This window comes from Trematomus bernacchii, unplaced genomic scaffold (assembly GCF_902827165.1).
Source record: "Trematomus bernacchii unplaced genomic scaffold, fTreBer1.1, whole genome shotgun sequence".
NCBI classification, from domain to species: Eukaryota; Metazoa; Chordata; class Actinopteri; order Perciformes; family Nototheniidae; genus Trematomus; species Trematomus bernacchii.
The window spans coordinates 259,366-275,755 of NW_022987394.1; the positions used below are offsets into that span (position 1 = coordinate 259,366).

General features: G+C 40.6%; 1 protein-coding gene across 1 annotated transcript; it reads right to left on the reverse strand.

The window, feature by feature from the left end:
- Positions 1-6,676: 6,676 nt before the first annotated feature.
- ccdc51 (coiled-coil domain containing 51) lies at positions 6,677-16,276 on the reverse strand. The gene is made up of 7 exons (XM_034134879.1): positions 16,131-16,276; positions 15,262-15,344; positions 14,401-14,620; positions 11,056-11,193; positions 9,161-9,325; positions 8,761-8,967; positions 6,677-8,047 (listed from the first exon to the last, which is right to left on the reverse strand). Exons 2-7 carry the CDS (start codon positions 15,264-15,266, stop codon positions 7,379-7,381), a joined length of 1,404 nt encoding a protein of 467 aa, XP_033990770.1. The 5' UTR covers positions 15,267-15,344; positions 16,131-16,276; the 3' UTR covers positions 6,677-7,378.
- Between the last annotated feature and the right edge of the window lie 114 nt (positions 16,277-16,390).

Here is a 16,390-nt window from a genome sequence, read left to right on the forward strand (position 1 = left end):
TGGTTCTTCCGTCGGTAGGACAAACAGCTCAGATTTCTCCTCACATTTCAGGAAACAGGTCCTTGGCAGTGGCATGACTGGATCGATTGTGAACTGAACCAGAGCTTCCAACAGTAAATGTTAGGCTGGCAGAGGGTGCGGCCAGCGCCGCTGGGTGTGGCCATAGCTCTTCCGGATTGGTCCATTTTGTTCCGGGTACCGCATGACATCATGCCGTACCCGGAACTAAATGGAAGACTCAAATGGGCAGTGACGTATCTCCAACGAGGCGTTTTGGGGAGGTCTTTTCTGTGTTAGAGTTTTACTCGCTACAGGGTGTACTTTGAGGGTTTTGACTCTGCACACCGTTTACATGCATGAAAACCTTCATAACACACAAGGGGACGGGTAATAACCGGAAAAGCATGACATGGGAGCTTTAATATTTACAGTATACTTTGCATTTAATTTTGCACTACTTGTATTAAGTCAAATTCCTTAGATTATACTTAGCTGCCTCTCCACATAATTAAAGGTAATAGATATATATATATATATATATATATGTTTTATTTTTATTTTGAGCTCCTTATCTTGGTCTATTCTTGAGATTTCAGAAGCCACTCCGCAGCTACTTTTGGAAATGTACCAGCTGATAATGAGTGTGTGTGTGTGTGTTAGTGTGTGTGTGTGCGTGTGCATGCGTGTGTGTGTGTGTCACATTGATGTTAGTCAGGCCCTTCATCCTTATCAGACAGGAGATAACGTCGCATGACAAAGAGAATGCATCCTGTAATAAAATGGCATTATGTAAAGTAGAGTATTTACAGCCGAAGCTTTTTAAACTTTTCCACAGTGAGCTCTGTCTTCAGAGAGTTATTTTTATATTTATTGCAGAACAATTAGGTTGTTTGTTTACAATCCAGGGCTAAAAAACGTTTCCACCATTCATAGCTTCAACGTTATAATTGTTATGCTTAACTAAGTCACAGTTTTTTTACCTCCTGGTACATTAAACACGAGTAGATTAAAATGTCTTAAAATGACTAGACCTGTGTTATATATAAAGTAGAGTTAGAGTGTAGTTCATACATGACAGATATTTTAATGAAGGCAACGTTTCCTGTAGTCTCTGTAATGGCTTTTGTCTCCCCTTTGAGAATGCGTTAGCATCAGAAGCCGTCATAAAGTGACTTTTTATCCCGTTTTAAGACACATTTTTAACACACATGTTCAAGCTATTGGTGATTTTTAACTCTATATTTTAACAGGACGAAGAATTTTGTCTGGATCTTAAATTATCGGAGAAACCAGATGGCCCAGCGGGCTTTCCTGCAGGACGCCGCTGTGGCATTTGCTCCGATCCCCACTGCTCGGCACGGAACTCAGGTGTCCCGGGTTCCCGTGGAGCTCCCCCTGCAGCCCCCTTACGATGGGCCTTTCCGGGTCTTGGAACACGGGGACAAGCACTTGGTGGTCGACCTGGGTGGCAGGGCCGAGCACGTCTCGGTGGACCGGGTGAAAGCTGCTCACCTGGACTTGGACCAGCCGGTGGTGCTGGCTCGACCTCCGCGACGGGGCCGCCCCCCGGCCTCGACCCCTGTCACAGAATTAGGGCCTGCGGTCCCATCTCTTCCAGCGGCCGCCCCGTCAGAGGTCGCCTCCCCGGCTCCCATTTTTCGGAGTCGGGGTGGTCGGCTTGTCGTTCCTCCCCGCCGCACAGACTTTGTGTATGAGTGAATTCTGGGGGGGCTTGTGTGGTGACATTTACGGGACATAATTCACTGAGTCATATAGTGTGTGTTGCAACCCGGACCCGTTAGTGAGGGTACCGGGGTTTGGTGTTATTCATGCTAGCTTGTCATACAGAGCAGCACATGTACCTACTTCTTGTTGATTAATGGATAATAAAGTGTGGAAGTCCATTCTGAATACACCGCCTCTGACTCCCGTTCATCGGCACTACAATAAACACATTCATTTGAAAGACTTTAATACACCAAAGTATTTCAATAAGGAAACACGAAAAACCTGGTATGAATGTTTAAATACAATTTCTCCATCTGAAAAGACAGATTTTTGAGAAGTGAAACTGCTTGAAAGCAGTTTTCTTCTGTGTTTAAACCGGCGTCCTGCAGGTGTTTTGGGTCAGCAGGTCACTAAAAAACCTGATCACATGACTGGAAAACATGACGTGCGCTGAAGGCGGGGTGATGTGTTCAGGGACATCACGTGATAAAGGTCATGCAGGGTGTGAATGTGTGTGTGCTTTACTGTACATCTGCTTTTTGTGAGGACGTTTACACAGATCTCTCTCTTCCCCTTTTTAAAGGGCTCACAATAGAATCAGGATTACCAATTTTTCCCCCAAAAAATGTGTATAAGCAGGAATAAAACCCTTTATTTTTACATGTCGTTGCATTTAGCTGATGCTTTTATAATTATTTTTTTAAGACAAGCGATCTTAAACCATTGTAATTAAATTGCCATAAAGATCAGGATTAGGTACCAAACAGGATTAAAACACTTTCTTTTTACGTGTCATAGCAATTAGCTGATGCTTTTATAATTTATTTTATAAGACAAGCAAAAATCCTGCAAGTATATCGACTTTTAACGAGCTAAAACATGGTAATTGCCACCTAAAAATAACGTGAATTATGCAGGGTGCAGTGTAGATGTTCGTGTGTATATATGGATTTATTTTTATATGTTTTGGTGGCGATAAAATTATCCAACCAAGGTTTGTGGTTGTTAACACAGTGGACAGACTTTAAAAATATGTCTTAGTCAACTTAGAATAAAGAGCAGGATGTTTGAACAGAAAGAAAATAAAAAAAAAAATAATAATAATTATCTGTATTTTTGAAGAAATTATCTGTATTTTTTAAGAATTGACAGGTTTTTTGTAGAGAAAAAATGAGTAGAGTGAACTTGTGCGAGTGCCCCTTTAAATCCTAAAGACACACACCTGCACTGATGAATTATATATATTTGAGTATAGTGTGTCCTGTTTGCTCAGTGTTGTGTGTCACTGTGTGGGAGTTTCACCTGTCGCAACAATAACAAAGGATCATCTTTACAAACACGTGCAAATACATTATTTAAATGTGCACAGATGGCATGAATGGATATCTTACAAATACAAATGTTTTGTATTGCAAAACATGTTTAAATGTGCACGTTCACACAGAGCTTTATTGTCCTGACATTAGCAGAATGTGAGCAGACGTGAAATCAGCAGGTTTCACTTCATGTCACATGTTCTGCTGCGGGAAATAACACACTCTTTCTAAAAGTGGTCATTGATCAAATCTGTAAAACTACAATGTAATGCCTTAAATCAGTGATGATAAATGTGATAATTTATTGGTCATTCAGGTAATTTGCAGTGGTGTAAAGTAACTAAGTACATTTGATCAAATACTGTACTTAAGTACCATTTAACTACTACTGTGTACTCCACTACCTTTACTGAATACCTTTAGCTACTTCACAGATGTGGATGAATGATATGAAATATAATCAAGTGTTAAATCAGACTGTAGTTCCACCTGGAGTAAATCCACAAGCTACCCTGCAGTATACAAAGTCATTCAAACTAGCTGCACCTTTACCAGCTTTGAGAACACTTTCATGATCAATCATTATAAAACATATCATATATATTATTCTGAAATGGACCAATCTGCACAATGACTACTTTTACTGTCGCTACTTTCACTATATTTTGATGATAATACTTTTCTACTTTCACTTGAGGAACATTTTGAATGCAGTACTTTTACTGTAACAGAGTATTCCTACACTCTGGTACTTCTACTTTTACTCAAGTACCAGATCTGAGTACTTCTACTTTTACTCAAGTACCAGATCTGAGTACTTCTCCCTCCTCTGGTCATTTGTTATATAAATAATACGTCCCTATTTCCATCTGTGAAGATTTGCTGTTTTTCTTTGTCTCTTCCTTTGCCGAAAAACTGCAATTACTTTCTAATGATTTGGTCTAAAAAGATCCCCTTCACAGTTTCTCAAAGTCTTAGGTCCCATGTCATGGCCATTTCTACTGATCATAATTCCATTGTTGAGGTCTACTAGAATAGATTTATATTGTGCAATTTTCCAAACTCACATTGGTTTCTCATACAGCATCTCTGTATAGTATGTGTATTCACTCTCTGTCCTAAACGGCTTGTTGGAGCTCCTGCCCCCCCCCCCTATGAGCCCAGTGGCCGTCTGCGAGACAGCGAGACACAGCGAAACCAGCCCGAACACACACACACACCCGCAGCCTGTTTTTTTTTTTTTTAACTCGCTACAGGGTGTACTTTGAGGGTTTGTGACTCTGCAGACCGTTTACATGCAGAAAAACCTTCATAACACACAATGGGACGGTATTAACCGGAAAAGCATGACATGGGACCTTTAATGTATGTATTTAAATAATTGTCTTTTTTTGGTCCAAAACCTGAAAGTATTCCCTTTATTTTTATATAAAACCGAGAAAAAACAAGGAAATCTTCATAATTGAGACATTTCTGCATTTAAAAACTACTTTAATGATTAGTCGATAATCAAATTAGATGTCCAGTTGTTTTCTTCTGATCGACTTATTGATTCCTCAATCCGTTATAAAGCTAAAATTAACATTTGAAATGGCAAAAATATTCAGATTCATCAATAACACAAAACAATTGTATATACTGAATGTGTGCATCTCTCTTCATCAGTCACTCATGCAGACACTCATTTGATTGGTCCTTTATTAAATAAACAATAAAGCACATTAATGCAGTGATCATCATCATCATCCTCATGAAAACACATTCAAGTACTGGAGATTAAAATCGGCAAAACCTAAATCACATTTTTCTACGTTTTCACTCTGGAATTAAACTTTATTTGTTTACGCTGACAGACGAGTCATAACGGGTTGTTTGTCCAAGTGTCTGATAACGTCTCGTGGGAGAAATATCGTTACCTGTGGCCCCAAAGCAGAGGAAATATACCGTGATTTACTTTAGAGCGAGTTAATGATGTACCTTCATGTTTTATTTGTATATTATGCTCACTTTCATCTAGTTCACGTGAGCATAGCTAAAGGTAGTTCTGGTGTTGAAAGCTGCAACGTGAAGGTTTGTATTCTCCTAACGTTAGGAAACAGTGTCATTGAATGCAGCACAGTTTGAATTAGCACTAGACTCCTGTTAGCTTACAATTAATCTTGAGATCTAATACATATGTAGAGGCAATGAGAAGTGCAGCAAACAGCAGCAGCAGAAAAACACCTGTTATCAGATTATTACAGAAATCTAATCACTCAATCGTCTCAATTTGCTTTCTTTTGTTTTGAGTGCATTCAAATCCAAAGTTTGGCAAAAGTCAGTGAACTTGAGTACCTGAAGAAGCTCTCATAACGGTCAAAAACGTAAATGTTGAACGCTGGACACTTCTAACACTCAACGGCCGCCATATTTGATACGCAACAGAAGTGCAAATAAAACGTATTAGTGTGTTTTCACTATATAACAAATGTACACTGCACGAGACTCGTAAAAAACCACCGATGATTTTCTGGGTTGATTAAGCGGTCTGTAATGATTTGGATCCCTAACGATGCTAACTAGCTAGCTAATAGCAGCCATCGTCACTTCCTGTGTTCACAGTTTACGACATACAGAGTAGATAGTAAGAGAAGTGTCTGAATTGAGACACAACACTAGTACTAATGTATTCTGTGCACCAGTCGACCCTAAAATTAAATTCAGTTTAATCTCGGATCAAACGTACGTTAAAGGGTCTTCAACATGTTGTCTTTAGTGGTTGTAATGATCTGTTAAATGTCTGTTTCCTTGTTCCTTGTGTTCCTGTGTCCTTGTTGATATTGCAAATGGAGCTGCTGTGATGCGAGAGACATTTCATACTTGATCTGACAATAAAGTATCATGGTATCATATAATGAGTCCCAGTGCATGTCTCACCTCTCTCAAAGGGTCTGACAGTGGTTGTAATGATCTGTTAAATGTCTGTTTCCTTGTTCCTTGAGTTGATATGTGTTGATATATTGACCCAGGATCTTTCTCAGTGTCCCTGTTGGAGCTGTTTTGACTTTAACTGGATTATTATCGTCTGATTTATTTGTCGGATGTGTTTCGAATACTTTCACTTCACGTCTTATCTAGCGTTTTACACATAATAATAATAATAATAATAATAGCTTGGATTTATATAGCGCCTTTCAAGGGACCCAAGGTCGCTTTACAAATAATAGGGCAAAAACAAACATAACAAAACAAAAGTCAGACAAAACAACAAATAGATTAGGGGCCGAAAGCCTTGGCAAACAGATGGGACTTGAGGGCCCTTTTGGTCGAGTGTGGGGATGTTGCGGATCTCCGCAGGGAGAGCGTTCCAGAGGGTGGGGGCTGCCACACTGAAGGCTCTGTCCCCGAAGGTTCACAGGTTGGTGCGGGGGGTGGTAAGCAGGCCAGAGTCTGAGGACCGCAGGTTCCGGGGTGGGGCATGTGGGTGAAGGATGTCCGATAAGTACTGGGGGGCAAGGGCATGGAGGGACTTGTAGGTGAGGAGGAGGATTTTGTATGCTCTGCGGGACTTGACCGGCAGCCAGGGGAGGTGGATGAGGGTGGGAGTGATGTGCTGCCACGGCTTTGTATGTGTGAGTACCCTAGCAGCACAGTTTTGGACATACTGGAGCCTGTCCAGGGTTTTGTTGGGGACACCAAACAGGACACCATTGCAGTAGTCCAAGCGGGAGGTGACAAACACATGCACTAGGGTTTCTGCAACCGACTCCGAGAGTGACGGTCGGAGTCTGGCAATGTTCCTTAGATGGAAAAAGGCCGACATGTGTTGCTTTTAAATGTTTTGTGCTGTATGAAGTGATGCAGCGTATCAGCGTTGTTTGGAAACAAAAATGTTGTGATACGAGACATTTCATACTCAATCTGACATCAAATCCTATCATATAGCCTTACAAGACATTTTCAAAGACATAATAACTGTAGAGATGAAAGATTTTATACTTTGGGAATTTGCCACAGACCTGGTTGAGAAATACTTATTGAACTTTCTGATCATAAATATCATACATCGGAGCAATTTACTACAAACTGGGAGAAGTGGACTCGGCTGTAAAGACATGTCCACTCCCTAATAGTTCACTGTTCTTTTATTTTATTATCATTTGTTCTCTTTGTGTCTTTCTCATCTGTGTTTTTTGTGTCATGATGTGTCATTGCTGAAAAGAACTATGAACAGATGTATGTCCTTCGTGTAAAGATGCAATGTACAATATGCGGAGACAATGTTTGACACTCAATGCCAATAAAAAGTCAATTCAATCCTATGATATAACTGGTCCCGGGGCATGCGAGTGTCTCTAAGCGTTCCCTCTGAGCAGCAGGTAGACGGCCGACACGGTGATGGCGGTGGCGCTGAACGTAAACACGGCGTTATAAACATTATTTGTCCTGATCCGTTCTCCCAGAGTTCTCTGAGTCTCCTCCAGACGCCTCACCAGCACCTCAGACTCCCATCGGTCCTTTCTCTCCGTTTCCTTTATTGTTTCTAACAGCGGCTGTGGTTCAGTGTGTGGTTCAGTGTGTGGTTCAGTGTGTGGTTCAGTGTGTGGTTCAGTGTGTGGTTCAGTGTGTGGTTCAGCCTGTAGTTTGGTGTGTGTTTCAGTGTGTTTGTCCTCCAGGAGCTTCTTCACCACCATCATTCCCCCCTCCATCCTCCCCATCCCTTCCTCCATGTTCCCCAGTTGAGGCAGCAGCTTCTCCAGCAGTGTCTCTGTCCTCTTGCTGCTGATGTGGAGCTCCTTCAGGGCCGAGAGAGGCACGGAGGGAGGATCTGAGGATGTGTGTTTGTTGTCCTGTAGGAGGACGACGTCCCGCGGAGAGAAAGCGTCGCTCAGAGCGAGTCTCAGGCTGTCGATGAGCGAGCGAAACTCGTTCTGCTGCAGGCGGTGATTTCCTGCCTGGACTTTGAGAGCCTCCTGAAGACTCTCCGGACCTTTCTGAGCCTCCAGAAGCAGGTTCTTCAGCTCCTGAAGACGAGAGAGGAGAGGAAGAAGAGGTGTCAGTGGAAACAACAAATACAAAGTCCTTGAGTTTTCTCACATAAACTCTAGAGTAGGGGTATCAAACAGACCCGTAAGAAGGGGGGGGGAGTTTATGCTGAGTATCTGATCAGGAGAATTCAGATGCAGCTAAATGCTGCTGTGATTAAGACGATTATGTCTGAAACAGTATGGAGCTCAAATGCTTTTTCTCTCTCAGGTTTACCACAAGGTGAGTTCCTTTTTTTATTTCCTGCTTTATTACACATGCTCTCTCCAGTACAGGTTAGCTCTGAGTGTTAGCGATGCTTGCTAATGTAAACAAAGACCATATTACGTCCAAAACAAGTCTCATTGTTTCTGACATTTCTGATATTACGTCATATCGGACGCAAATCTGGATCAGCTCTGTTGTTCCCCTGTTTTTAGAGATGTGGGTACGGAGGGAAAGAGAGAGGGTTTTATTTTCTGACGCTGCGTGAGTTCCCCGACACACCGGGGACACATCTTTATGTATAAAAGACATCAAAAAGTGCATTTTGCATGATAGGAGACCTTTAAAGTAAGTTATTTTGTTTTTCATTAACTTGGAGTAATCACAGTGAGCAGGTCTTCTCTATGTCCGGGCGTGAGCATCATCAAATAAACAGACCTTTACAACTTTGAATAAATAGATTTTAATAAGAAATGTTGCTCCTCACCTGCAGACGGACTCTGTTGATGTACGTTGACCCCATGACCCCGATCAGCGCTCCGAGCACCGACCCGATGATGGACCAGTTCTTGGTTCTCTCCGCTCTCGTTCTCTCCTTCTCGTGACTCGCCCGAACGCCCGCAGAGAATAAGGCGAACTTTTCCCGCTCCGACCCCTCTGCGTTCTCGTACGCCGTGCGGAGACGACGCTCCTCCTATCGGGGAGAAGGGGACATTATTAACAAGCTTAAAAACCGGTTACATGTTCAAGGACATTATTTATATACGTGTCCCTGGTGTGGACTCACAAAGTGTCAGAAAACAAAACCCTCTCTTTTCCTCCGTACCCACATCTCCAAAAAACGGGGGATCAACGGAGCTGATCCAGACTCAGCACGTTCAGCTCACCTGCAGCAGTCTGTGCTCCTGCGTGGCGAGCTCCAGGTAGTGAGCTTCTTCTCTGGAGACCCGGTCCAGGCGGTCTCGGACCTCTTTCAGACGGACCTGCAGAACCTCCAAGCTGCCGTGAGCCTCGCGCACCATCCCTCTGGACACCATGAACGCTGACTCCGCCTGGAACAAACACACGTCGTACACTCAGGATCTTTCTCAGTGTATCTGTTGGAGCTGTATTGTTCCTATGTCTATTATGCAAGATTAGTTTTATGTTGAGCGTTTATGTTTGAACACTGCACGTCTGAAATGCAACCTCAATATGAAGGGATGCAGCGTTACAGCATTGTTTGGGAAACTAAATGAAGTGAGACAGAAGCCACAGCACCGGAGTAAGATCAGGGATTATTTGGATAAAACAGACTAAAACACCACGATACCATCATTTGTTCATAATAACTGTAAGAGACATTTGAATGAAGCTCAAATAGATGAGAGTAACACATGCGTCACTTCCGGGCAAAAATGACGGCCCCGCCCACTTTTGGGGGAAAACAACGCAGTCATTTGAATGGCGGTCAATTCAAATTCTGAAGTTTTTGCCAATCCGATCAGAAATTATAGAAAACCGTGGATTTTTGGATCTTCAGAGAGCCCGATTACGATGGCCAGACAGGCAAACAATGACATTAAATCATTGGAAATAGACAATCGGGCTCGATATATCGTTAAATTAAAATCAGTAGGCGAGGCCGTCATTTCTCCAGCTGTTACTCTCATGAGCGAGGCGGAAAATAATAGTTTTATCATACCAACAAGCTGCTGTGTCGTTTATTGCTCCTCGAACATGAAAACAAATGCAGAGTTCAGTGTTTCTGTACATCCTCTAAGAACAAAGGAGCTCTGTGGCTTCAGGCTCAATCGCCGTTCAAATGACAGCGTTGGTTTCCCCCAAAAGTGGGCGGGGCCGTAAAGTGACGTAGATGCTACTCTCATCTATGGACAGCGATCGCCTACTGCTATATTTAACCATATATCGAGCCCGATCTTCGATTTCCAATGATTTAATGTAATTGTTTGATTGTCTGGCCATCGTAACCGGGCTCTTTGAAGATCCACAAATCCACGGTTTTCTTTCATTTCTGATCAGATTGGCAAAAACTTGAATTGACCGCCAATCAAATGACAGCTTTGTTTTCCCCCAAAAGTGGGCGGAGCCGTCATTTTTGCCCGGAAGTGACGCATGTGTTACTCTCATCTATTTAAGTTGAGCTTTTCACAATTGTGTGTCGCAGTCCTATTACTTAGGGCTAAAGGTATTTAAGGTGTGTGTTTTCACCTGATGGGAGTGTCTGACCCCAGAAGGTCATATGGTTTTTGCATTAGCTCAAGTGTGAGTAACGCATTGTCTGTATGATCAGGCAGTGAGTTATTGTGTAGATGTGTATTCATTCTGCACCTGATAACGAGCCTACCGATTCATCGCTGAAAATAACAACACTCCCGCCAGATCCTCACCGGAGTTAAAACACCACAGTAGCTTTAGTTTGAGGCTAAAACCACCGGACTCAGGGACAGCTTCATCCCACAGGCTATAAGACGATTAAACACTTTCATTTCATTCATCTGTCTGCAACTTACAAATGATTTATCTATATATCACATTCAATTTACTTGTATATAGACTCTCCTTGCACTATTTTCTATTTTATTTGTATTTACTTGCACTATTTTATCTGTCTTATTTACTCCTATTGTCCTATATATATTCATGTTGCTCTGTTGGAGGAGCCTGAGACTTCAGTTTTTCATTGCCACATCTACACTGTAGCTGCTGAGCACATGACAATGAAGCCATGAATTGAATAAGTCTATAACGCAGGGCAGCAATAAGACAGCTTCACACTGACCTCATTGACTCTGGTTTGAGCCACTCGGACCTCGTTGATCCCGACAAACTCTTCATATCTTTCCCACCAATAGTTCAGAGAGGAGCTGGCTGCCTGAGCCGACCTTTGACCCCACTGATGACCCAACTCACCTGCATGCTGGAGGACAGAGAGAAAAGAGGAAAGTCGTTTAGTTTCGTGTCATTTTTTTCAGTTTCAGATGATAACGCTGTGTTTATAACAAAACTGTTAAAATAGTTTTAATACAGGGTTTCTGCAGGTTTCAACAAGAAACATTTTAAACAATTAAGGCCACAACGATTGACATTTAATACCAGGGGTGTTGAAATTAATCGTTTCTACGATGCATCGCGATGCGGACGTGGATGATTCTGCATCGATGCAGTGACAGAACATAATTGATTATAGCGTAGTAACGTTGATTCCTGATTTTACGGCCGCGGCTTTACAATAACGTTTTTTTTTCTGTCACTTGAATATCAAATCGGTCGGTGACGCAGAGATCAGGGAACAGACGTGACAGCGGCACGAAGCAGTCTGCTTTATCCACCAACACAAGAACACCAGTCCAGAACCAACAGCAGAAGGACCCGCTCTGAATCACTCCGTGTCGCTGCGGCTCAGAGACACAAGGATTTATGTTTTTTTTTTTTTAAATACTCACGTTACAATCATGTCAGGTTTTTGGTGGATTTAATCAAGTCTTGGATTGCAGAGTATGAATGTCCTCTTGCTATTTGCATACGATATACGTGTGTAAAGTTTGTGAAGGCAGGAGGAAAAAAGCTTCCGCGATCACCGTCTCCTCTCCGTTCCTCCAAACCCCGCCCCCTCCCTGAAAATAATGAGTGACAGGCTGATAGTGACCCGATAGAAACTTTATTATTCACTTAATCACTGATTGAGATATAATGAAGCTAACTTAATCTCATACATTCATGGGATTTATGTAACAGTAAGACAGAGAATGCAAGTGTGCACCCACATGCAGTATTTAGTTTGTATATGCTGTTGTAAATACTCCTGTTGTCTGCTGTGTTCAGACTCAAGTCCTGTGTGTGATGCCACATTCAGGACATTCAGTGTCCTTCTTTTAACAGAAGACCGTTGCTAGAAGCTGCAGCTAGACTGCAGAAGCATTAGTTTTTTGTTTTGAGGATGGAACAACTTCACACACAGATATAGGGAGGCTAGACCTATACACTTGATGTATTATGGTTTATAATTTAATGTCAAGACATTTATGTTATTGATTTCTGAAGCACTTTCTAAATAATAAAAGGGAGTTCATATTTATCTAACTGCATGTATTCATTGATGAAAAAGAAGCCATGTGCAGTAATATAGAAAATTGAGGATACAACGCATTGTTATGAATTGGTATTCAAAGGTCAACTCAAAGAATGGTTGAGAAACAAACAGACGTGCAATCACCGCTAAATGCACTTTAACACAGGGGTATCTGCTCTTGCACTCTATAGAGTGGCGAAGTCCCTCCCCTTCCGGTGGACCTCCATGGGACCTTATTTCAGAAAAATTATGTATTGAAGTTAATGGAGAGAGAAAGATTATCTTTCGATCCCGTTTGAATTGTGCCACGAATTACACATATGATGTTTGTCAATTTAAAAGATCATTTGAAAAAAAAAAAAATGTGTCGTAAAACTGTGAAGTAACACATTTGTTTGTGTGAAACGCTCAATGAACTACATCTCTCGTCAACAACACACGTCACCAAGATGGCCGTCACTACTGTCTTGTCAACACAACGATTGACTACCCTCACTATCACCACAATGAAACACGTCCTGAAGAAATTCATGCAAAGCTGCCTGCCTGCCTTCCTTTGATTCTCTCTGAACTGCCTGGTCGTTTTAATGTTTAATGTCAACCATTTGTGCAGATAGCATGAAGTAGAGAAGATCGCCGATGCTAACGTTAGCGTTAGCATTTCTCCCCCGGGCTTAAATGGTGTATTATAGAATGACCACACCGGTGACAGTACTATTCAAAGGGTTCACGAAATATGACTACTACTCTTACTGTTTAACATTTTGGGTTACTTAATGTTACTTCATGTTAAGGCTAATAAAAATGACAAGGCTGTAATGCTAACTAACGTGCTAGCTACTAGCTAACTTGATCAAGCCACTCCTGGTCCTTTCATCAGACTCAGCAAAAGAACGAGCAAGACCCATTGCTGGTATAATAACAACCTGGTACTAAGCACACAGGCATCTTGTTAAAGTTATCTTATCTTAGCCAGCGCCATATAGATAGATTATATCTATATGGCGCTGATCTTAGGTATCTGAATGGTGGAGGAAAACAATTGTGACATCACTTACGCGACTCTGGGATTTGTAGTCTTTCTAGTTACGTATTTTTCATAGTCTTATATTTCAACAGTTTTACGACAAACTGTGACTTTTTTGACATGGAAATGATTTTTTTAAGATTGACAAACATCATATGTGTAATTCATGGCACAATTCAAACGGGATCGAAAGATAAGTTTTCTCTCCCCATTGACTTCAATGCATAATTTTTCCGAAATAAGGTCCCATACCCGGAAGTAGGTGGGCGTGACTTCGCCACTCTATATGTCGTTGCTGCTATATTGTACTGCCATGTGGTAAATACTGCTCTTTTGCATTTTTTGCACAACATGTATTTTGTTTTTGCTATGTTTGTAAAATGTAAATTTCTTAAATGTTTTATGTGAGGGACTGCGGATGGAAATTAGCTGAAAGCTAAATCTGGCACGGTTACGCTTGACACATTTGAATGTTTTAAGTGTTCATTACAGTGCATTGTCCCTGCCAAAGAAACGATTAAATAAAGAATTGTATTGATATCGAATTGAATCGGTGACAGGATAATCGTAATAGAATCGAATCGTGAGACCAGTGAAGATGCACAGCCCTATTTAATACCCTGTTGTATTTTGCAGTCACACTGGCAGAGGTATGAAGGAAAATCAGTAGGAATGAAATAAGACAATGCAATAGTAATATGCAACAGCAGCCTAAAATATAATCTAGTTTAACCTATAATCTACATTTTAGGAAGATGTAAGGGTAGCTCGACAAATAAATTCTGACAGGGGCGTACATTGAATTAAATATAGACAAAAACTTCAACAACCATCTTGATTATAAACAGTTAAAATAAGAACATTCATTTTAACAACAATACAATTGTAATTAAGATAATTTTCAACCTTTTTAGGTGATACATTTATATACTTAAGACGTTTTGCTTGGGCACATGAAGCAACATCAGTTGATGTTGTATATGGTGAATAAAATGTGTTTAAATCAGTTGTAATATATTAGTTTGTACCTGTAATGCAGCCAGGGCGCGCTCCTTTACAGCCTCAGCGTTGCCCTTCCCATCAGGAGGGGTGGGGTTAACCGGTGGGGTTTGTGGAGGGGTGGGTGGAGGAGATCCAGGCTGATGGTGAGCGCTGTAGGTCCGGATCAGAGAGATTCTGCCGGGCAGGAAGAGGCGAGAAAGACAACAAGAGCCACGAGTCCTGAGACAGATCTGAGCTCCTCTGTACCTGGAACAGTGAAGATAGTTGCTAAATATGTCCCCAGTCTCTTTTTAATAATACAGTTGATAAGAGTCTGAAAAGTTGCTAAATATGGTGAGAAGATTCTGCAACATTTAAAATTTGACCTACTCAGAACCTGCTATATCTGAAGCCCAAAAACAATTAAGTAAGACATGGGATTTACACAAAAGCGGCAACTAACTGGAGGGACATCAAGATTTGGAAACGTTACTAATTAAGAAATTAAAAGAATGGCATCAAGAGAGTGCATCAATATCAATATCAGCAGTTAATGTCTTCTCTGTCATTTTTATACTTAGCAAGATAAGATAAGAAGTACAGCATAAAAAGACACGGCATTATACAATAAAAATTAAAAGACTAGAAAATAAACAATCCAAAATGTAAACATCTCAATAGAAATCAAATAGCATTATAAAAAAACTAGAAAATATACATGTTGAATTACAACAATTTACAGTAACAAAATATAAAGCAGGATATTATATATACATAAGTATGTGAGGAATGGAATATTAAATATTAGATTGAATATAAATGTAAAATGTACAGTGTGATTTTAAGTCCAGTAATGTTGTTAATCCTCAAATTCAGCCATCAGATAAATCGACATTTAGTAGAAGTACCTCATTGCAGCAGTCAGGAGTGCAGCTTCAAAACTGTCAACGCTTCAGTTTCACTGCTATTGAACATAATCTGGAACATGAACCTGGGAAAAAACAGTTACATATTATACATTTATTCAGTATTTTCTTAATATTGTGTATTTTTTAAACACTCCAGTGATAAATGGTTGTACTGTGAATATGTCTATATTTGCTGTTAATGTTGATTTTTTTTGTATTGTATTTGTATCTTATTCTATATTTTAAATACTTTTAACTCATGTCTAATGCTTGACAACACTGCTGCTTAATTTCCCGATTTGGGATGAATAAAGTATTTATCTATCTACATGGCTGAGGACTTCTTATCCTACTTTCATATGTCTGTGTTTATCATATCCTACACATTTTAAACCAAATTTTTGACTAATTAAATATATGTTTTGGGAGGGTTACATAAGTTTAGTTTATTTGATAAGTGTTGGGTTTCAACTTTACATGTGGGAAAAAAAACATATAAATTCCACAAATATACAATTTCTTATTCACATTTAACTAAAAGAGAAAACCTGATTAATACGCATTTTACACTCAAAACATGATGAAAGACTTCCCACATGGTGACCTATCATCATCAAACTCCTATTACTGACTGATGAAACAACTCAATAACCAGCGATAAAGGATAATAATGATGTGTAAAGGGTGTAATATAATTAATATAACTTTAATAGCGATTTTCCTCCAAGGTTATCTGTCACTTCTGTGTATTTCCTGCTTCATCCCCAGCTAGCCTTTAGCTACCAGTTACCGGTAAACTCACTTTAAAGTATTATACACAGAATATGTGATGGTTTCCCTCACATTACAAGGACGTAAAACATATATACCTGTTGTCCTCAGTGTTGTCAGAGCATACATGTCACAAGGACGCCGTTTATTTGAGCTAACTCGTTAGCATTATGGATGTATAAAGAGCGGTGACGTTCATTCCTATGACAGTTGCTCGGTGGCACGTGAAGCCAGAAATGCATCATCATCATCCGGGTCCTTTTGCTTATGGAGCATGCGCAGTAGAGTTTCCCGTAAGTCAAATTAATAGAGGGAAAAATAACTCTGGATTCAGCTTTTAGAGTATTTTACAACTTTT

What these genes read in the sequence shown, in the direction of transcription:
- ccdc51 (XM_034134879.1), bottom strand. An exon ending in CTCAAACCAGAGTCAATGAG is followed by an intron (nt 9,326 to 11,055) that starts GTCAGTGTGAAG and finishes TGTTTGTTCCAG; the next exon opens with GCGGAGTCAGCGTTCATGGT. An exon ending in AGGAGCACAGACTGCTGCAG is followed by an intron (nt 8,968 to 9,160) that starts GTGAGCTGAACG and finishes TCTCCCCGATAG; the next exon opens with GAGGAGCGTCGTCTCCGCAC.